The sequence below is a fragment of the Salvelinus fontinalis genome, chromosome 42, assembly GCF_029448725.1.
Source record: "Salvelinus fontinalis isolate EN_2023a chromosome 42, ASM2944872v1, whole genome shotgun sequence".
Taxonomy (NCBI): Eukaryota; Metazoa; Chordata; class Actinopteri; order Salmoniformes; family Salmonidae; genus Salvelinus; species Salvelinus fontinalis.
The window spans coordinates 1229975-1255913 of record NC_074706.1 but is presented as its reverse complement, the minus strand read 5'-3'; the positions used below and the strand labels follow the sequence as shown (position 1 = coordinate 1255913).

The window sequence follows — 25939 nt, the reverse complement described above, 5'->3', positions numbered from 1 at the left end:
GCACAGATTAGTAAATAAAGGAACAGTGTCCTCTGAGTTCTACCAGCTTCATGATTGAATGTGATTGGATCTTTATAAAAGTGTGACCTGCAGTTGGGCAGAACAGAACTTAGGACACACACACATTCACAAACGCACACACGCCTGTGAAGTTCCCCTTTAAAACCTCGGAAAAAGACGCAGACATAGATATATCCTACACTTCTGAATATTTCTTCACGCTGATGTCACACACACACAGCATAGACAGGAAAAAAGGCCCCTATATGGCCATCGATGGCCAGTCACGGAGTGCAAGCTACTGTGACTTCCTTATGAACAATGTTACGAACAGGCCTTGCGAAATATGACTTCCTGCTTGAATCTGATTGGATTCTATCAACTGCAGTCGACCACAGACAGAGAGGTACCAGTGGAGACGCACATCAGAGTAACTACTCAACTACTAGTAATCATACAGTAGATATTACCATTAGGAGTCAGTTAGAAAGGTAATCATACAGTAGATATTACCATTAGGAGTCAGTTAGAAACGTAATCATACAGTAAGTTAATACCGTAAGTAAAAGTAAGTTAGAATCATAGATATTACAATTCCAGGTCAGTCAGACTCTATTAGTTCATTCATTGATTGATTTGGGTAATCATTGATATCCGGTACGGTTGGTTAAGATGGCCAACTATGTCAACAAACAGGTGATTGAATTAAACAAAGTTAATGAAGAAAACCGGAACAGAGCAACGACGAGCGTGAAGACTGAGACCCATCTCTCAGGTAAGGACAACTAATTAGCTATTTTTCTCTCTCTCTCACACACACGGACGCACGCCCGCCTGCAGGCATAGATGAACCAAACACATGCACGCACACACACACAAATACCACATAAAAGAAAAACATACATAACATGTATATTTTTGAGTGTTCTGTCTTCAGGGTAGTTCAGTTGGTAAGGAGAGTGGAGTTTACAACATGCTGGGGTCACACACTAAAATGCATAATTTTTTCCCCTTCAATTACTGGAACTATTTTAATACGATCAATTGAAAACAATCTTTTAAAACAGCAACAAAGTGAACAGCCTGCCACTGTTTTTGGTAAACAGCTGAGGGGCTGGGGAAATTTAAGCACTCTCAAATTCATAGACAGAGCTCTGTATGTTCAGTGTAAGCTTGTTTTACTCTGGAATTGTAAATTATGGAATTGTACAAACTCTGTATATTTGGGAGATCCTACCAAATTCATATAGAAATGTGAGTTATAGATCTTTCATTCCCATTGAAAGCAAGTCTAAGAAGCGGTAGATCTGTTTTATGTGTTGCTTTTCTGTGCTTCCCTTTCTGAAGTTGCATTTTTGTATCTTTTACTTTAGGTTTTGTACAGCAACTTGAAACAGCAGAATATACAATATTTATTTTACACAATGAGTGCTTGTTTTGTCACATAAACACATTAGAATTTTAGCAACCAGGAATTGGCGGAGCGATTTCTGCATAGGTCATCTGGTTGAAACAATCATTTTGAGCTCATGGATGGTCAGTCCGTGCATACATAGCTCTGTCTATGCATTTTAGAGTGGTTATGTTTCTCCACTCAGTGTGTATTTGGGTCCTGATGGGGTTACATAGTTAAACTAAGCTCATGAGACATTTATAAGTTACATTCATGAAGAATGAATGGGTAAATATTATACATTTCAAAGTCCCAAAAATTGAGGCAGCAATCAAATATAGCCCTTTTAAATCATGCTTCAGCTATATTGTGTAATTTTGGCAATTTCTTCATAGGGTAGCTTCCTGTTTATCTGATGTGAGGTGACCACAAGTTTGAGCAAAGTGTTGTTGCCTACCCTAAATCAGGGGGAAACAAATGACGCAATGGAAATGTTTGGTTCTCAGAATTCTAATCATAATCGTTACTGATGTAGGATGATGGTGTGTGTGTGTGTGTGTGTGTGTGTGTGTGTGTGTGTGTGTGTGTGTGTGTGTGTGTGTGTGTGTGTGTGTGTGTGTGTGTGTGTGTGTGTGTGTGTGTGTGTGTGTGTGTGTGTGTGTGTTCCTCTGCAGATAGAAGACTAAGACTCTACAGGATGGCTGCTGTGTGTTTAGGAGTGCTGTGTGTTCTACAAGTCATTCTCAACATCTCCCTGAGACTGGCTTTCTGTGAGTGAAGCTGTGTCCCAAATGACACCCTAGTAGCTCTGTTCTTTTCGACAGTGCACTATGTAGGGAATAGAGTGCCATTTAGGTCCTTTTTCCGTTTGGGGCTGTTTTCCATTTTATAACGGACTACATGAACAGGGTCGATGGGGCAGATATGTATTTTATCATCACACTGTAGTTCTGTACTTAAAACCAACGATCACAATTCCTGTAGTTTGTCGTTTGTTTATGACGCACAAAAATAAACACACCTGTTGTAATGATGCAGTACAACGAAATGTGCAAGTTTACAATTTACAATTTATCCTTCCATTTCTACCGATCCGCGTGTCAGTTATGATTTTCATTAACACTTTTTAGTGGAACATTTTCATTTAGTAACGTATTTGTTTTTCAAAATAATTGTCACATGGTTAATAATACAGACCGGAATTGCATCATTTAGGAGACTTTCTTATCCAGAGCGACTTACAGGAGCAACTAGGAGTAAGTCCCTTAGTCAAGGGCACATCGACAGATTGTTCACCAAGTCTACCGCCCCAACGCTCTAAACCGCTATGCAACCTGCTGCTTCAGACCGGAATTAAAATAATAAAGATCTTAAAATACTGTAAGTCGCTCTGGATAAGAGCGTCTGCTAAATGACTAAAATGTCATGTAAAATGTAGAAATTCCACTAATAGGAGAGCACCAGCCTCTGCCATATGGACACATTTATACACCGTGATTCATTGGCATCTAAAGAAATGAGTGGATGAAGAGATATCCTAAGGCAATGTAGCAGTAGGCCAAGAACTTCCATTGTCAACTAGAACAAATAAATACAGAAAATATCCTGATGAAAAAATAGATTTATTCAATCGCATTCTCATGTGTGCCTCTCTTTCTACCTTGATCTATCATTAGTGAAGTGCAACATTGTATCAAATCAATCAACTGTATCCAGCCCAATTACTGTATATAGGAAGGTCCGTCCCGAAGCTAATGCTAGCGAACTTGCAACATTTTATCAACTAGTCTATTCCGGTCCTCAGAGTGTTATTCCGGTCCTCAGAGTGCTATTCCGGTCCTCGGAGTGTTTTGCTCCAGTGAGCTCAGGACAGACACAGCTGTTTTTGCTGGGAGGGAGATGTGCTCAGGTATTTTGTGAAATTTCCACTGGATATACGGGATCCTCAGAGCATGACATTTTGCTTTTTCACATTATCGAGGAGGAGAGTGTTGTAAAGATTTTTCAAATACTGTGAGAAAAGTATGCTGAATAGCTGTGTGAGGTGAAGAAAAAATGACTTAGAAGCTCAGCTAATTAGTAGTGCTGAGTTCACACGATCAGAAATCAGACATCCCCAAATGGTTACTTTCCTACATTTCGGCGGCAGGCCAGTTAGACTACTTCTATGCATGCTCTGGCTCTCTGGCTCCGTCAACATTAAGAGGACAGAGAAACCAGATACATGTTCATTGCTCAAGTGGAGCGCTGGACAAACTCGGCCATCAGGCTCTCCTCCAACAGCGTCATGTTGGCAGTGAACTCATCCAGGAGGAACAGAAACATACTGACATCATCCTGCATCTGAAAATCGGCAGAGATAGAGAGGGAAGGATGTCAAAGGAATTGTCCATAGAGCTCCAAGACAGGATTGTGTCGAGGCACAGATCATATGCTCCTATGCTTTAAAATTGTTTCTGACATTCTTCTGGTAACCAGTGCTTGACGGATCTGAGTACCGGCACCTCAAAAGTTCTACTGCTTGAGCTCCTGGTACTCTTATAGAATATCAGCTCAAATGTATTGTGGAGGTAACTGCACCTAAATGTAAACAGTACTGGAACCCAAAATGAGTAATGGGACCTATTTCAGCCAAAGTCAAGCACTGCCAGTAATGAAAACCATCAGTGCTCAAATGTGTTTCTTTTTCCAAAACTGTGAAAACAAAACTAAAAAACATCATCAGCTCATTTTGTTACGTTACAGCTTTATTCTAAAATGTATTTAATATTTTTTCCCTCATCAATCTACACACAATACCGCATAATGACAAATCGAAAATATGTTTTTTGAATTTTTTGCAAATTTATGGAAAATAACAAACAGAAATACCTTATTTGCATAAGTATTCAGACCCTTTGCTATGAGACTTGAAATTGATTTCAGGTGCATCCTGTTTCCATTCATTATCCTTGAGATGTTTCTACAACTTGATTGGAGTCCACCTGTGGTAATATCAATTGATTGGACATGATTTGGAAAGGCACACCCCTGTCTTTCAGATGACAGTGCATGTCAGAGCAAAAACCAAGACATGAGGTCAAAGGAATTGTCCATAGATCTCCGAGAAAGGATTGTGTGGAGGCACAGATCTGGGGAAGGGTACCAAGAAATATCTGCAGCATTGAAGGTCCCCAAGAACACAATGGCCTCCATCGTTCTAAAATTGAAGGAGTTTGGAACCACCAAGACTCTTCCTAGAGCTGGCCGCCCGGCAAATCTGAACGATCGGAGGAGAAGGGCCTTGGTCAAGGAGGTGTCCAAGAAACCGATGGTCACTCTAACAGAGCTCCAGAGTTCCTATGTGGAGATGGGAAAACCTTCCAGAAGGACAACAATCGCTGCAGCGCCAGACGGAAGACACTGCTCAGTAAAATGCACATGGCAGTCCGCTTGGCGTTCGCCAAAAGGCACCTAATGACTCTAAGACCATGAGAAACACGATTCGCTGGTCTGATGAAACCAAAATGGATTCTTTGGCCTGAATGCCAAGCGTCACGTCTGGATGAATCCTGGCACCATCCGTACGCTGATGAATGATGATGGCAGCATCATGCTGTAGGGATGTTTTTCAGCGGCAGGGACTGGACTAGTCAGGATCAAAGGATAGATGAACGGAGCAAAGTACAGAGAGATCCTTGATGAAATCCTGCTCCAGAGGGCTCAGGTCCTCAGACTGGGGCCGAGGTTCACTTTCTAGCAGGACAATGACCTTAAGCAAAACGCCAAAACAAAATGGGAGAGGCTTCGGGACAAGTCTCTGATTGTCCTTGATTGGCCAAGCCAGAGCCCGGACTTAAACCCTATTGAACACCTCTGGAAAGACCTGAAAATAGCTGTGCAGCGATGCTCCACATCCAACCTGACAGAGCTTGAGAGGATCTGCAGTGAAGAATGGCAGAAACTCCTCAAATATAGGTGTGCCAAGAATGTAGCGTCATACCCAAGAAATCTCAAGGCTGTAATCGCTACCAAAGCTGCTTCAACAAAGTACTGAGTAAAGGGTCTGAATACTTATGTAAATGTAATATTTACGTTTTAAATTTTTTTATGAAATTCCAAACATTTCTAAAAACTTGTTTTTGCCTTGTCATTGTGGGTTATTGTGTGTGGATTGATTAGAGGAGTAAACAATTCAATCAATTTTAGAATAAGGCTGTAACATAACAAAATGTGAAAAAAGTCAAGGGGTATGAATACTTTCCGATTGCACTGTATAAGCCTGGGATATCAACCACTCAAAGTTAGTGGGAGTGACCATAGAATTCTACGGGAGTGACCTTCTTGAGTAAAATATTTGCCATCATCATCCTTCAGCAAAACATTCCCCCTGGTCGTTGGTAGTTAATACAGCCACAAAGACTGTACTTCCGGCGCCGACTTCCGGCCACCTCGCTTAGCGTTCATAGGAAACTATGCAGTATTTCATTTTTTTATGTATTATTTCTTACATTGTTACCACAGGAAATCTTAAGTTTTGTTACATACAGCCGGGAGGAACTATTGGATATAAGAGCAACGTCAACTTACCAACATTACAACCAGGTATGCGACTTTCCCGAAGCGGATCCTCTGTTTGGTCCACCACCCAGGACAATGGATCGGATCCCAGCCGACGACCCAGAACAACGGCGCCGCAGAAGGGGCATACGGAGCGGTCTTCTGGTCAGGCTCCGTAAACAGGCACATCGCGTACCGCTCCCGAGTATACTACTCGCCAATGTCCAGTCTCTTGACAATAAGGTAGACGAAATCCGAGCAAGGCTTGCCTTCCAGAGAGACATCAGAGATTGTAACGTTCTTTGTTTCACAGAAACATGGCTCACTCGGGATACGTTATCAGAGTCGGTACAGCCACCTGGTTTCTTCATGCATCTTGCTGACAGAAACAAACATCTCTCTGGTAAGAATAAGGGCGGGGGTGTATGCCTTATGATTAACAACACACAGGAACTCAAGTCCTTTTGTTCACCTGACCTAGAATTCCTTACAATCAAATGCCGACCGCATCATCTACCAAGAGAATTCTCTTCGATTATAATCACAGTTGTGTGTATCCCCCCCTAAGCAGACACATCGACGGCCCTGAAAGAACTTCATTGGACTCTATGTAAACTGGAAACCACAAATCCTGAGGCTGCATTTATTGTATGTCACGTTCTGACCTTAGTTTATTTTTTATGTCTTTGTGTTAGGTTGGTCAGGGCGTGAGTTGGGGTGGGCAGTCTATGTTCTTTTTTCTAGGTTGTTTGTTTTCTATGTGTTTGGCCTGGTGTGGTTCCCAATCAGAGGCAGCTGTTTATCGTTGTCTCAGATTGGGAGCCATATTTAGGAAGCCTGTTTTCCATTGTGTGTTGTGGGTGGTTGTTTCCATTTCAGTGTTTTCAACATTCGGGACTGTTTCGGTTTTCATTTTGATTCTCTTGTTCTTTTTGTATTTTGTATTCATTATATTAAAAGATATTATGGATACGTACCACGCTGCACATTGGTCCGATATTTCCTACTCCTCCTCAGACGAAGAGGACAAAAGCCGTTACATTGTAGCTGGGGATTTAAACAAGTCTAATATGAAAACAACAACAATTTATCAGCATTACGAATGCGTGACCCGGACTGGCAAAACCGTGGATCTTTGTTACTGTAACTTCCGTGGCGCATACAAAGCCCTCCCCCGCCCTCCTTTCGGAAAATCTGACCACGACTCCATTTCGTTGCTCCCAGCCTATAGACAGAAACTAAAACAGGAAACGCCCATGCTCAGGTCTGTTCAACGCTGGTCCGACCAGTCGAATTCCACGCTTCAAGATTGCTTCGACCACGTGGACTGGGATATGTTCCGCATAGCGTCGGACAATAACATTGATGAATACGCTGATTCAGTGAGCGAGTTTATTAGCAAGTGCATCGGTGATGTTGTACCCACAGCAACTGTTAAAACATTCCCCAACCAGAAACCGTGTATTGATGGCAGCATTCACGCAAAACTGAAAGTGCGAACCACTGCTTTTAATCCGGGCAAGCTTAAGGGAAACAGGACCGAATACAAATAGTGTAGCTATTACCTCCGCAAGGTAATCAAACAAGCTAAGCGTGAGTATAGAGACAAAGTAGAGTTGCAGTTCAACGGCTCAGACACGAGAGGTATGTGGCAGGGTCTACAGTCAATCACGGACTACAAAAAGAAAACCAGCCCCATCGCGGACCACAATGTCTTGATCCCAGACAAACTAAACAACTTCTTTGCTCGCTTTGAGGACAGTACAGTGCCACCGACACGGCCCGCTACCAAAACCTGCGGGCTCTCCTTCACTGCAGCCAACATGAGTAAAACATTTAAATGTAAAAAGTTTAAACGCAAGGCTGCAGGCCCAGATAGCATCCTTAGCCGCATCCTCAGAGCATGCGCAGACCAGCTGGCTGGTGTGTTTACGGAAATATTCAATCAATCCTTATCCCAGTCTGCTGTTCCCACATGCTTCAAGAGGGCCACCATTGTTCCTGTTCCCAAGAAAGCTAAGGTAACTGAGCTAAATGACTATCGCCCCGTAGCACTCACTTTCGTCATCATGAAGTGCTTTGAGAGACTAGTCAAGGATCATATCACCTCCACCCTACCTGACACCCTAGACCCACTCCAATTTGCTAACCGCCCAGAAGTTTCACAGACGACCCAATTGCAATCACACTGCAGACTGCACACTGCCCTAACCCATCTGGACAAGAGGAATACCTGTAAGAATGCTGTTCATCGATTACAGCTCAGCATTTAACACCATAGTACCCTCCAAACTCGTCATTAAGCACGAGTCCCTGGGTCTCGACCCCGCCCTGTGCAACTGGGTCCTGGACTTCCTGACGGGCCGCCCCCAGGTGGTGAGGGTAGGAAACAACATCTCCACACCGCTGATCCTCAACACTGCGGACCCACACGGGTGCATTCTCAGCCCTCTCCTGTACTCCCTGTTCACCCACGACTGTGTGGCCATGCATGCCTCCAACTCTATCATCAAGTTTGCAGACGACACTACAGTGGTAGGCTTGATTACCAACAACAACGAGACAACCGACAGGGAGGAGGTGAGGCCCCTCGGAGTGTGGTGTCAGAAAAATAACCTCACACTCAATGTCAACAAAACAAAGGAGATGATCGAGGACTTCAGGAAACAGCAGAGGGAGCACCCCCCTATCCACATCAACGGGACAGTAGTGGAGAAGGTGGAAGTTTTAAGATCCACGGTGTACACATCACGGACAAACTGAATTGGTCCACCCACACAGACAGCGTGGTGAAGAAGGCACAGCAGCGCCTCTTCAACCTCAGGAAGCTGAAGAAATTTGGCTTGTCACCAAAAACACTCAAAAACTTTTACAGATGCACAATCGAGAGCATCTTGGTCGGGCTGTATCACCGCCTGGTAGGGCAACGGCTCCGCACATAACCGTAAGGCTCTCCAGAGGGTAGTGAGGTCTGCACAACGCATCAGCGGAGGCAAACTACCTGCCTTCCAGGTTACCTACACCACCCGATGTCACAGGAAGGCCAAAAAGATCATCAATGACAACAACCTCCCGAGCCACTGCCTGTACACCCTGCTATCATCCAGAAGGCGAGGTCAGTACAGGTGCATCAAAGCTGGGACAGAGAGACTGAAAAACAGCTATATCAAGGCCATCAGACTGTTTAAGAGCCATCACTAACATTGAGTGGCTGCTGCCAACATACTGACTCAAATCTCTAGCCTCTTTAATAATTAAAAATTGGATGTAATAAATGTATCACTAGCCACTTTAAACAATGCCACTTTATATAATGTTTACATACCCTACATTACTCATCTCATATGTATATACTGTACTCTATACCATCTACTGCATCTTGCCTATGCCGTTTGTCCATTGCTCATCCATATATTTTTAATGTACTTATTCATTCATTTACACTTGTGTTTATAAGGTAGTTGTGAAATTGTTAGATTACTTGTTAGATATTACTGCATGGTCAGAACTAGAAGCACAAGAATTTCGCAACACTCGCATTAACAGATGCTAACCATGTGTATATGACAAATACAATTTGATTTGATTTGATTATGGCTAAGCACATTTCCGCAATTTCTCTTCTTAAAATGTGCTTTTAAATCTAACCCTAAATCTAAGTTTGATGCGTTGGCCTACCAAACCTTCCCGAGCATTTGGGCGGAAGTGTCTGGGAACAAGATTAGGTGTAATGTGACTAAAATGACTTAACTTTAGAGCTTGCTTCATCCTTCAGCACAGCATGTCACCCTTTATACGTTTATATCATATTCAACATTGTGGGTGATGTCACATTTGACATGAGTGATTATGTTTTTATTTATTTTTATTTCACCTTTATTTAACCAGGTAGGCTAGTTGAGAACAAGTTCTCATTTACAACTGCAACCTGACCAAGATAAAGCAAAGCAGTGTGACAGAAACAACAACACTGAGTTACATGGAATAAACAAGTGTACAGTCAATAACACAATAGAAAAATAAAGAAAGTCTATACACAGTGTGTGCAAATGGCATGAGGAGGTATGGCAATAAATAGGCCATGGTAGCAAAGTAATTACAGTTTAGCAGATTAACACCAGAGTGATAGATGAGCAGATGATGGTGAGCAGATGATAGTGTAAAAGTAGAGATACTGGTGTGCAAAAGAGCAGCAAAGTAAATAACAACAATATGAGGATGAGGTAGGTAGATTGGGTGGGCTATTTACAGATGGACTATGTACAGCTGCAGCGATCGGTTAGTTGCTCAGATAGCTGATGTTTAAAGTTAGCCTGTCTAGGATGAGGGTGCCGCTAGCGGCACTCCCCCCCCACCCCCACTGAAAAACCAGTGCCGCGAAATTCAAAAAAAATATATTTTTAAAATATTTAACTTTCACACATTAAAGTCCAATACAGCTAATGAAAGACACAGATCTTGTGAATACAGCCAACATGTCCGATTTTTAAAATGTTTTACAGGGAAGACACAATATGTAAAGATGTACATCTATTACCTAAAAACACATTAGCATAATCCACCATCTTTTATTTGTCCACCAACACCAGTAGCTATCACCAATTCGGCTAAACTAAGATATTTATAGCCCCTAACCAAGAAAAAAACTCATCAGATGACAGTCTGATAACATATTTATGGTATGGGATAGGTTTTGTTAGAAAAATGTGCATATTTCAGGTAGATGGCATAGGTTACAATTGCACCCACCGTCACAAATGGACTAGAATAACTACATAGAGCAACGTGTTTACCTACTTACTAATCATCAAACATTTCGTAAAAATACACAGCATACACTAATCGAAAGACACAGATCCTGTGAATACAGACAATATTTCAGATTTTCTAAGTGTCTTACAGCGAAAACACAATAAATCGTTATATTAGCATAGCACATAGCACATAGCAGCCCAGCATTGATTCTAGCCAAAGTGAGCGATAACGTCAACATCGCCAAAAAATATTAATTTTTTCACTAACCTTCTCAGAATTCTTCAGATGACACTCCTGTAACATCATATTACACAATCCATATAGAGTTTGATCGAAAATGTGCATATTTTGCCACCAAAATCATGGTTAGACAATGTGAACTGTAGCCCAGCTGGTGAGAAAATGTCCGTGCGCCATATTAGACAGTGATCTACTCTTATACATAAATACTCATAAACGTGACTAAAAAATATAGGGTGGACAGGGATTGATAGACAATTTAGTTCTTAATACAATCGCGGAATTACATTTTTTAAATTATCCTTACTTTTCAATACAATTTGCGCCAAGCGAAGCTACGTCAAAAAACATGGCGTCCTAAGCCACTAACATTTTTCGACAGAAACACGATTTATCATAATAAAAATGTCCTACTTTGAGCTGTTCTTCCATCAGTATCTTGGGCAAAGGATCCTTTCTTGGGTCTAATTGTCTTTTGGTGGAAAGCTGTCTTCTTGCCATGTGGAAATGCCAACTGCGTTCGGGATGAACTGGAAGCGTGCCCAGCAATTTACAGCGTTTCAGAAATAAATGTCCCAAAATCGCACTAAACGGATATAAATTGCTATAAAACGCTTTAAATTAACTACCTTATGATGTTTTTAACTCCCATAACGAGTAGAAACATGACCAGAGTAATATTACTCCCTCCACTAATGCTTGGAACAAGTGCGGGTCGATGTCCTCCAGGCGCATTACGCAGCAAGAAAAGAGTTCCTAGCTACAGGGTTTTTTAATTTGTAGTGCCTGTGAACGCGCAATCGACCCCATTCAAATCGTCATCACGTAAAGGCATCCAGGGGAAGACGTAAGCAGTGTCCGTATACTCATAGCAATAACTGTGACCTTTTAACTGACTCCAGATCAGGGGCCAACATTTCTGAAATCTGACTCCATGTCAGGGAAATTGCTGTAGAATGGGTTCTGTTCCACTTAGAGACAAAATTTCAACTCCTATATAAACTATAGACTGTTTTCTATCCAATAATAATAATAATATGCATATTGTACGATCAAGAATTTTGTGGGAAGCCGTTTCAAAAATTACACGATTAGCATAAATAGTGACAACAGCGCCCCCATCCTCAACAGGTTAGTGAGGGAAATGCAAGTCTCCAGCTTCAGCGATTTTTGCAATTCGTTCCAGTCACTGGCAGCAGAGAACTGGAAGGAAAGGCGGCCAAAGGAAATGTTGGCTTTGGGGATGACCAGTGAGAAATACCTGCTAGAGCGCGTGTTACGGGTTGGTGTTGTTATCGTGACCAGTGTGCTGAGATAAGGCGGAGCTTTACCTAGCATAGACTTGTAGATGACCTGGAGCCAGTGGGTCTGGCGTCGGATATGTAACGAGGGCCAGCCGACCAAAGCATAGGTCGCAGTGGTGGGTGGTATAAGGCGCTTTGGTAACAAAACGGATGGCACTGCGATAGACTGCATCCAATTTGCTGAGTAGAGTATTGGAAGCTATTTTGTAGATGACATCGCCGAAGTCGAGGATCGGTAGGATAGTCAGTTTTACTAGGGTAAGTTTGGCGGCGTGAGTGAAGGAGACTTTCGAAATAGAAAGCTGATTCTAGATTTGATTTTGGATTGGAGATGTTTGATATGAGTCTGGAAGGAGAGTTTACAGTCTAGCCAGACACCTAGGTATTTGTAGTTGTCCACGTATTCTAGGTCAGAGCCATCCATAGTTGTGATGCTAGTCGGGCAGGCGGGTGCGGGCAGCGAACAGTTGAAAAGCAATTATTTGGTTTTGCTAGCGTTTAAGAGCAGTTGGAGGCCACGGAAGAAGTGTTGTATGGCATTAAAGCTTGTTTGAAGGTTAGTTTACACAGTGTCCAAAGAAGGGCCAGATGTATACAGAATGGTGTCGTCTGCGTAGAGGTGGATCAGGGAATCACCCTCAGCAAGAGCGACATCGTTGATATACACAGAGAAAAGAGTCGGCCAGAGAATTGAATCCTGTGGTACCCCCATAGAGACTGCCAGAGGTCTGGACAACAGGCCCTTCAATTTTACACACTATCTGCGAAGTAGTTGGTGAACCAGGCGAGGCAGTCATTTGAGAAACAAAGGCTATTGAGTCTGCCAATAAGAATACGGTGATTGACAGAGTCAAAATTCTTGGCCAGGTCGATGAAGACGGCTGCACAGTACTGTCTTTTATCGATGGCGGTTATGATATCGTTTAGTACCTCAGGCGTGGCTAAGTTGCACCCGTGACCAACTTGGAAACCGGATAGCACAGCGGAGAAGGTACGGTGGGATTCGAAATGGTCAGTGATCTGTTTATTAACTTGGCTTTCAAAGACTTTAGAAAGGCAGGGCAGGATGAATATAGGTCTGTAACAGTTTGGGTCTAGAGTGTCACCCCCTTTGAAGAGGCGGATGACCGTGGCAGCTTTCCAATCTTTAGGGATCTCGGACGAAATGAAAGAGAGGTTGAACAGACTGGTAATAGGGGTTGCAACAATGGCGGTGGATCATTTTAGAAAGAGACGGTCCAGATTGTCTAGCCCAGCTGATTTGTACGGGTCCAGGTTTTGCAGCTCTTTCAGAACATCTGCGATCTGGTTTTGGGTGAAGGAGAAGCTGGGGAGGCTCGGGCAAGTAGCTGCGAGGGGTGCGGAGCTGTTGGCCGGGGTTGGGGTAGCCAGGAGGAAAGCATGGCCAGCCTTAGAGAAATGCTTATTGAAATGTTCGATTATCATGGATTTTTCGGTGGTGACCATGTCGCCTAGCCTCAGTGCAGTGGGCAGCTGGGAGGAGGTACTCTTGTTCTCCATGGACTTTACAGTTATGACACGTTTATGAACCCTTTATAAAGCATGACATACACTTATATATGCTTAATAACACATTCATGTAGCGCTTATGAATGCATTATGAAGGCTTTATGAAACCTTTGATAAGACCATTGACGATGAAATCACAATCAGTGAAAACATTATTGATCTAGCTAACTAGCAGATTTACATCAATCATCAACATCAATGATCAGCTGATAGTCTATCCTCTTTTCCCGATGTCAATCATGTCTTTTGATAGGCACTGTAACCAGTGGTGTAGTGATATTTGTCATCATTTCTCAATCAAAGTTTGTACCGACAGATGACACCTTTTGAATCTCTTTATAGAATATACATAAAATGCATCCTCAGATAACAACGTCTGACTATATCCACATTGTCTCAATAACATGTTCTATGTCCTACACCAAGTCAGGAACAGCTCATTTCAAAATAGACTGTAAACATCCATGTCAATCATCACATTTTACTGGTGAAATGTCCACACTGCATTACAACCATCTCAGTCATTATCATGGGAATATGCATTTAGATATTATTGAATTTCTGTTTTGTGAGTGAATTAACCAGGAGCTATATGTATCAATCCTTTCCAGATAACAGAGGCAATGAGACTGAAGAGAGAGACCAGCTACAGACCAGTTGCAACACCCTGACTGAAGAGAGAGACCAGCTACAGAAGGAAAGAGATTATCTCATGACAAAGTTCTCTAATCTGAGTGAGTTTACCTGATAAATGATCATAACATCGCATATCTAATATGCAGTCAACTTGTGTTTGTATTCTTCAATAATAGGTGCAGAATAACAAGATGGAAATTCATGTTTTTGTCATGTAGAACAAACCTGTCCTGAAGGCTGGCAGCAGTTTAACTCCAGTTGGTACTTCCTGTCTACTGAGACTAAAACCTGGGAGGAGAGCAGAGAGGACTGTCTGGAGAGAGGAGCAGACCTGGTGATAGTAAACAGTGATATGGAACAGGTGTGGGTCTGTGTGTGAGAGAGTGGGAGAGAGAGAGAATCAAACATCTATTTGTCAGTAATGTGTCTTCCAGTATTTAACACATGTAGTCCATAGTATTTGACAATATCAGTATCTTTCTCACCAACAGGAGTTTCTCTTTGGCCTCAGTAAGGGAGCCTGGATTGGTCTGACTGACTCTGTTTCTGAGGGGACCTGGAAATGGGTGGACGGCACCCCACTGACCATAAGGTGTGATAGAGACTTTTTAACAAATGACATATCGCTTCAAATCATGATCATGAAAAGTTTGTTTTCACTCATAGATGTCATTCCACGAACACTAATGTATATATCTTAGAAACTAAGTACTATTAAATATGAAAATGCAATACAACTAAAGTTATCTTTGTTGGTCAAACCTAGATGAGGGTGACCTCATTTTTAAAGGTGAAAAAACATGTCTATAATTTATGATGATGTTTTCTACCAGCGTCTGATTATTTACTTTGACCCCTTTTTTATTTGTATGTTTTATTTTATTTACACCGGCTCTCATGCACTCTACCCACACACTCACTAGACTCTACCCACACACTCACTAGACTCTACCCACACACTCACTAGACTCTACCCAGACACTCACTAGACTCTACCCACACACTCACTAGACTCTACCCACACACTCACTAGACTCTACCCACACACTCACTAGACTCTACCCACACACTCACTAGACTCTACCCACACACTCACTAGACTCTACCCACACACTCACTAGACTCTACCCACACACTCACTAGACTCTACCCACACACTCACTAGACTCTACCCACACACTCACTAGACTCTACCCACACACTCACTAGACTCTACCCACACACTCACTAGACTCTACCCACACACTCACTAGACTCTACCCACACACTCACTAGACTCTACCCACACACTCACTAGACTCTACCCACACACTCACTAGACTCTACCCACACACTCACTAGACTCTACCCACACACTCACTAGACTCTACCCACACACTCACTAGACTCTACCCACACACTCACTAGACTCTACCCACACACTCACTAGACTCTACCCACACACTCACTAGACTCTACCCACACACTCACTAGACTCTACCCACACACTCACTAGACTCTACCCACACACTCACTAGACTCTACCCACACACTCACTAGACTCTACCCACACACTCACTAGACTCTACCCACACACTCACTAGACTCTACCCACACACTCACTAGACTCTACCCACACACTCACTAGACTCTACCCACACACTCACTAGACTCTACCCACACACTCACTAGACTCTACCCACACACTCACTAGACTCTACCCACACACTCACTAGACTCTACCCACACACTCACTAGACTCTACCCACACACTCACTAGACTCTACCCACACACTCACTAGACTCTACCCACACACTCACAAGACTCTACCCACACACTCACTAGACTCTACCCACACACTCACTAGACTCTACCCACACACTCACTAGACTCTACCCACACACTCACTAGACTCTACCCACACACTCACTAGACTCTACCCACACACACACTAGACTCTACCCACACACACACTAGACTCTACCCACACACACACTAGACTCTACCCACACACTCACTAGACTCTACCCACACACTCACTAGACTCTACCCGCACACTCACTAGACTCTACCCACACACTCACTAGACTCTACCCACACACTCACTAGACTCTACCCACACACTCACTAGACTCTACCCACACACTCACTAGACTCTACCCACACACTCACTAGACTCTACCCACACACTCACTAGACTCTACCCACACACTCACTAGACTCTACCCACACACTCACTAGACTCTACCCACACACTCACTAGACTCTACCCACACACTCACTAGACTCTACCCACACACTCACTAGACTCTACCCACACTCTCACTAGACTCTACCCACACACTCACTAGACTCTACCCACACACTCACTAGACTCTACCCACACACTCACTAGACTCTACCCACACACTCACTAGACTCTACCCACACACTCACTAGACTCTACCCACACACTCACTAGACTCTACCCACACACTCACTAGACTCTACCCACACACTCACTAGACTCTACCCACACACTCACTAGACTCTACCCACACACTCACTAGACTCTACCCACACACTCACTAGACTCTACCCACACACTCACTAGACTCTACCCTACACATTCACTAGACTCTACCCACACACTCACTAGACTCTACCCACACACTCACTAGACTCTACCCACACACTCACTAGACTCTACCCACACACTCACTAGACTCTACCCACACACTCACTAGACTCTACCCACACACTCACTAGACTCTACCCACACACTCACTAGACTCTACCCACACACTCACTAGACTCTACCCACACACTCACTAGACTCTACCCACACACTCACTAGACTCTACCCACACACTCACTAGACTCTACCCACACACTCACTAGACTCTACCCACACACTCACTAGACTCTACCCACACACTCACTAGACTCTACCCACACACTCACTAGACTCTACCCACACACTCATTAGACTGTACCCACACACTCACTAGACTCTACCCACACACTCACTAGACTCTACCCACACACTCACTAGACTCTACCCACACACTCACTAGACTCTACCCGCACACTCACTAGACTCTACCCGCACACTCACTAGACTCTACCCGCACACTCACTAGACTCTACCCGCACACTCACTAGACTCTACCCGCACACTCACTAGACTCTACCCGCACACTCACTAGACTCTACCCGCACACTCACTAGACTCTACCCGCACACTCACTAGACTCTACCCGCACACTCACTAGACTCTACCCGCACACTCACTAGACTCTACCCGCACACTCACTAGACTCTACCCGCACACTCACTAGACTCTACCCACACACTCACTAGACTCTACCCACACACTCACAAGACTCTACCCACACACTCACTAGACTCTACCCACACACTCACTAGACTCTACCCACACACTCACTAGACTCTACCCACACACTCACTAGACTCTACCCTACACACTCACTAGACTCTACCCACACACTCACTAGACTCTACCCACACACTCACTAGACTCTACCCACACACTCACTAGACTCTACCCACACACTCACTAGACTCTACCCGCACACTCACTAGACTCTACCCGCACACTCACTAGACTCTACCCGCACACTCACTAGACTCTACCCGCACACTCACTAGACTCTACCCGCACACTCACTAGACTCTACCCGCACACTCACTAGACTCTACCCGCACACTCACTAGACTCTACCCGCACACTCATTAGACTCCACCCGCACACTCACTAGACTCTACCCGCACACTCACTAGACTCTACCCGCACACTCACTAGACTCTACCCGCACACTCACTAGACTCTACCCGCACACTCACTAGACTCTACCCGCACACTCACTAGACTCTACCCGCACACTCACTAGACTCTACCCGCACACTCACTAGACTCTACCCGCACACTCACTAGACTCTACCCGCACACTCACTAGACTCTACCCGCACACTCACTAGACTCTACCCGCACACTCACTAGACTCTACCCGCACACTCACTAGACTCTACCCGCACACTCACTAGACTCTACCCGCACACTCACTAGACTCTACCCGCACACTCACTAGACTCTACCCGCACACTCACTAGACTCTACCCACACACTCACTAGACTCTACCCACACACTCACTAGACTCTACCCACACACTCACTAGACTCTACCCACACACTCACTAGACTCTACCCACACACTCACTAGACTCTACCCACACACTCACTAGACTCTACCCACACACTCACTAGACTCTACCCACACACTCACTAGTCTCTACCCACACACTCACTAGACTCTACCCACACACTCACTAGACTCTACCCACACACTCACTAGACTCTACCCACACACTCACTAGACTCTACCCACACACTCACTCGACTCTACCCACACACTCACTCGACTCTACCCACACACACACTCGACTCTACCCACACACTCTCTAGACTCTACCCACACACTCACTAGACTCTACCCACACACTCACTAGACTCTACCCACACACTCACTAGACTCTACCCACACACTCACTAGACTCTACCCACACACTCACTAGACTCTACCCACACACTCACTAGACTCTACCCACACACTCACTAGACTCTACCCACACACTCACTAGACTCTACCCACACACTCACTAGACTCTACCCACACACTCACTAGACTCTACCCACACACTCACTAGACTCTACCCACACACTCACTAGTCTCTACCCACACACTCACTAGACTCTACCCACACACTCACTAGACTCTACCCACACACTCACTAGACTCTAGCCACACACTCACTAGACTCTAGCCACACACTCACTAGACTCTACCCACACACTCACTAGACTCTACCCACACACTCACTAGACTCTACCCACACACTCACTAGACTCTACCCACACACTCACTAGACTCTACCCACACACTCACTGGACTCTACCCACACACTCACTAGACTCTACCCACACACTCACTAGACTCTACCCACACACTCACTAGACTCTACCCACACACTCACTAGACTCTACCCACACACTCACTAGACTCTACCCACACACTCACTAGACTCTACCCACACACACACTAGACTCTACCCACACACACACACTAGACTCTACCCACACACACACTAGACTCTACCCACACACTCACTAGACTCTACCCACACACTCACTAGACTCTACCCACACACTCACTAGACTCTACCCACACACTCACTAGACTCTACCCACACACTCACTAGACTCTACCCACACACTCACTAGACTCTACCCACACACTCACTAGACTCTACCCACACACTCACTAGACTCTACCCTACACACTCACTAGACTCTACCCACACACTCACTAGACTCTACCCACACACTCACTAGACTCTACCCACACACTCACTAGACTCTACCCACACACTCACTAGACTCTACCCACACACTCACTAGACTCTACCCACACACTCACTAGACTCTACCCACACACTCACTAGACTCTACCCACACACTCACTAGACTCTACCCACACACTCACTAGACTCTACCCACACACTCACTAGACTATACCCACACACTCACTAGACTCTACCCACACAATCACTAGACTCTACCCACACACTCACTAGACTCTACCCACACACACACTCACTCGACTCTACCCACACACTCACTCGACTCTACCCACACACACACTCGACTCTACCCACTCACTCTCTAGACTCTACCCACACACTCACTAGACTCTACCCACACACTCACTAGACTCTACCCACACACTCACTAGACTCTACCCACTTACTCACTAGACTCTACCCACACACTCACTAGACTCTACCCACACACTCACTAGACTCTACCCACACACTCACTAGACTCTACCCACAGTCACTAGACTCTACCCACACACTCACTAGACTCTACCCGCACACTCACTAGACTCTACCCGCACACTCACTAGACTCTACCCGCACACTCACTAGACTCTACCCGCACACTCACTAGACTCTACCCGCACACTCACTAGACTCTACCCGCACACTCACTAGACTCTACCCGCACACTCACTAGACTCTACCCGCACACTCACTAGACTCTACCCGCACACTCACTAGACTCTACCCGCACACTCACTAGACTCTACCCGCACACTCACTAGACTCTACCCGCACACTCACTAGACTCTACCCGCACACTCACTAGACTCTACCCACACACTCACTAGACTCTACCCACACACTCACTAGACTCTACCCACACACTCACTAGACTCTACCCACACACTCACTAGACTCTACCCACACACTCACTAGACTCTACCCACACACTCACTAGACTCTACCCACACACTCACTAGACTCTACCCACACACTCACTAGACTCTACCCACACACTCACTAGTCTCTACCCACACACTCACTAGACTCTACCCACACACTCACTAGACTCTACCCACACACTCACTAGACTCTACCCACACACTCACTAGACTCTACCCACACACTCACTCGACTCTACCCACACACTCACTCGACTCTACCCACACACACACTCGACTCTACCCACACACTCTCTAGACTCTACCCACACACTCACTAGACTCTACCCACACACTCACTAGACTCTACCCACACACTCACTAGACTCTACCCACACACTCACTAGACTCTACCCACACACTCACTAGACTCTACCCACAAACTCACTAGACTCTACCCACACACTCACTAGACTCTACCCACACACTCACTAGACTCTACCCACACACTCACTAGACTCTACCCACACACTCACTAGACTCTACCCACACACTCACTAGACTCTACCCACACACTCACTAGTCTCTACCCACACACTCACTAGACTCTACCCACACACTCACTAGACTCTACCCACACACTCACTAGACTCTAGCCACACACTCACTAGACTCTAGCCACACACTCACTAGACTCTACCCACACACTCACTAGACTCTACCCACACACTCACTAGACTCTACCCACACACTCACTAGACTCTACCCACACACTCACTAGACTCTACCCACACACTCACTGGACTCTACCCACACACTCACTAGACTCTACCCACACACTCACTAGACTCTACCCACACACTCACTAGACTCTACCCACACACTCACTAGACTCTACCCACACACTCACTAGACTCTACCCACACACTCACTAGACTCTACCCACACACACACTAGACTCTACCCACACACACACACTAGACTCTACCCACACACACACTAGACTCTACCCACACACTCACTAGACTCTACCCACACACTCACTAGACTCTACCCACACACTCACTAGACTCTACCCACACACTCACTAGACTCTACCCACACACTCACTAGACTCTACCCACACACTCACTAGACTCTACCCACACACTCACTAGACTCTACCCACACACTCACTAGACTCTACCCTACACACTCACTAGACTCTACCCACACACTCACTAGACTCTACCCACACACTCACTAGACTCTACCCACACACTCACTAGACTCTACCCACACACTCACTAGACTCTACCCACACACTCACTAGACTCTACCCACACACTCACTAGACTCTACCCACACACTCACTAGACTCTACCCACACACTCACTAGACTCTACCCACACACTCACTAGACTCTACCCACACACTCACTAGACTCTACCCACACACTCACTAGACTCTACCCACACAATCACTAGACTCTACCCACACACTCACTAGACTCTACCCACACACACACTCACTCGACTCTACCCACACACTCACTCGACTCTACCCACACACACACTCGACTCTACCCACTCACTCTCTAGACTCTACCCACACACTCACTAGACTCTACCCACACACTCACTAGACTCTACCCACACACTCACTAGACTCTACCCACTTACTCACTAGACTCTACCCACACACTCACTAGACTCTACCCACACACTCACTAGACTCTACCCACACACTCACTAGACTCTACCCACAGTCACTAGACTCTACCCACACACTCACTAGACTCTACCCACACACTCACTAGACTCTACCCACACACTCACTAGACTCTACCCACACACTCACTAGACTCTACCCTACACACTCACTAGACTCTACCCACACACTCACTAGACTCTACCCACACACTCACTAGACTCTACCCACACACTCACTAGACTCTACCCACACACTCACTAGACTCTACCCACACACTCACTAGACTCTACCCACACACTCACTAGACTCTACCCACACACTCACTAGACTCTACCCACACACTCACTAGACTCTACCCACACACTCACTAGACTCTACCCACACACTCACTAGACTCTACCCACACACTCACTAGACTCTACCCACACACTCACTAGACTCTACCCACACACTCACTAGACTCTACCCACACACTCACTAGACTCTACCCACACACTCACTAGACTCTACCCACACACTCACTAGACTCTACCCACACACTCACTAGACTCTACCCACACACTCACTAGACTCTACCCACACACTCACTAGACTCTACCCACACACTCACTAGACTCTACCCACACACTCACTAGACTCTACCCACACACTCACTAGACTCTACCCACACACTCACTAGACTCTACCCACACACTCACTAGACTCTACCCACACACTCACTAGACTCTACCCACACACTCACTAGACTCTACCCACACACTCACTAGACTCTACCCACACACTCACTAGACTCTACCCACACACTCACTAGACTCTACCCACACACTCACTAGACTCTACCCACACACTCACTAGACTCTACCCACACACTCACTAGACTCTACCCACACACTCACTAGACTCTACCCACACACTCACTCGACTCTACCCACACACTCACTCGACTCTACCCACACACTCACTAGACTCTACCCACACACTCACTAGACTCTACCCACACACTCACTAGACTCTACCCACACACTCACTAGACTCTACCCACACACTCACTAGACTCTACCCACACACTCACTAGACTCTACCCACACACTCACTAGACTCTACCCACACACTCACTAGACTCTACCCACACACTCACTAGACTCTACCCACACACTCACTAGACTCTACCCACACACTCACTAGACTCTACCCACACACTCACTAGACTCTACCCACACACTCACTAGACTCTACCCACACACTCACTAGACTCTACCCACACACTCACTAGACTCTACCCACACACTCACTAGACTCTACCCACACACTCACTAGACTCTACCCACACACTCACTAGACTCTACCCACACACTCACTAGACTCTACCCACACACTCACTAGACTCTACCCACACACTCACTAGACTCTACCCACACACTCACTAGACTCTACCCACACACTCACTAGACTCTACCCACACACTCACTAGACTCTACCCACACACTCACTAGACTCTACCCACACACTCACTAGACTCTACCCACACACTCACTAGACTCTACCCACACACTCACTAGACTCTACCCACACACTCACTAGACTCTACCCACACACTCACTAGACTCTACCCACACACTCACTAGACTCTACCCACACACTCACTAGACTCTACCCACACACTCACTAGACTCTACCCACACACTCACTAGACTCTACCCACACACTCACTAGACTCTACCCACACACTCACTAGACTCTACCCACACACTCACTAGACTCTACCCACACACTCACTAGACTCTACCCACACACTCACTAGACTCTACCCACACACTCACTAGACTCTACCCACACACTCACTAGACTCTACCCACACACTCACTAGACTCTACCCACACACTCACTAGACTCTACCCACACACTCACTAGACTCTACCCACACACTCACTAGACTCTACCCACACACTCACTAGACTCTACCCACACACTCACTAGACTCTACCCACACACTCACTAGACTCTACCCACACACTCACTAGACTCTACCCACACACTCACTAGACTCTACCCACACACTCACTAGACTCTACCCACACACTCACTAGACTCTACCCACACACTCACTAGACTCTACCCACACACTCACTAGACTCTACCCACACACTCACTAGACTCTACCCACACACTCACTAGACTCTACCCACACACTCACTAGACTCTACCCACACACTCACTAGACTCTACCCACACACTCACTAGACTCTACCCACACACTCACTAGACTCTACCCACACACTCACTAGACTCTACCCACACACTCACTAGACTCTACCCACACACTCACTAGACTCTACCCACACACTCACTCGACTCTACCCACACACTCACTCGACTCTACCCACACACTCACTAGACTCTACCCACACACTCACTAGACTCTACCCACACACTCACTAGACTCTACCCACACACTCACTAGACTCTACCCACACACTCACTAGACTCTACCCACACACTCACTAGACTCTACCCACACACTCACTAGACTCTACCCACACACTCACTAGACTCTACCCACACACTCACTAGACTCTACCCACACACTCACTAGACTCTACCCACACACTCACTAGACTCTACCCACACACTCACTAGACTCTACCCACACACTCACTAGACTCTACCCACACACTCACTAGACTCTACCCACACACTCACTAGACTCTACCCACACACTCACTAGACTCTACCCACACACTCACTAGACTCTACCCACACACTCACTAGACTCTACCCACACACTCACTAGACTCTACCCACACACTCACTAGACTCTAGCCACACACTCACTAGACTCTAGCCACACACTCACTAGACTCTAGCCACACACTCACTAGACTCTACCCACACACTCACTAGACTCTACCCACACACTCACTAGACTCTACCCACACACTCACTAGACTCTACCCACACACTCACTAGACTCTACCCACACACTCACTAGACTCTACCCACACACTCACTAGACTCTACCCACACACTCACTAGACTCTACCCACACACTCACTAGACTCTACCCACACACTCACTAGACTCTACCCACACACTCACTAGACTCTACCCACACACTCACTAGACTCTACCCACACACTCACTAGACTCTACCCACACACTCACTAGACTCTACCCACACACTCACTAGACTCTACCCACACACTCACTAGACTCTACCCACACACTCACTAGACTCTACCCACACACTCACTAGACTCTACCCACACACTCACTAGACTCTACCCACACACTCACTAGACTCTACCCACACACTCACTAGACTCTACCCACACACTCACTAGACTCTACCCACACACTCACTAGACTCTACCCACACACTCACTAGACTCTACCCACACACTCACTAGACTCTACCCACACACTCACTAGACTCTACCCACACACTCACTAGACTCTACCCACACACTCACTAGACTCTACCCACACACTCACTAGACTCTACCCACACACTCACTAGACTCTACCCACACACTCACTAGACTCTACCCACACACTCACTAGACTCTACCCACACACTCACTAGACTCTACCCACACACTCACTAGAC

General features: G+C 45.6%; 1 protein-coding gene across 2 annotated transcripts in view; it reads left to right on the top strand.

Annotated features, from left to right (window-relative positions):
* Positions 1-395: 395 nt before the first annotated feature.
* LOC129841308 (C-type lectin domain family 4 member E-like) overlaps positions 396-25939 on the top strand; it is a 46356-nt gene continuing 20812 nt past the window's right edge. Inside the window, exons 1-5 of one of the 2 annotated variants that reach the window (XM_055909517.1) lie at positions 396-775; positions 2068-2163; positions 14373-14495; positions 14616-14758; positions 14889-14989. In XM_055909517.1, coding sequence (XP_055765492.1) covers positions 673-775; positions 2068-2163; positions 14373-14495; positions 14616-14758; positions 14889-14989 — 566 coding nt within the window. In that variant the 5' untranslated portion in view covers positions 396-672. The remainder of the gene's footprint in view (positions 776-2067; positions 2164-14372; positions 14496-14615; positions 14759-14888; positions 14990-25939) is intronic. The other variant, XM_055909518.1, reaches the window with a different exon arrangement.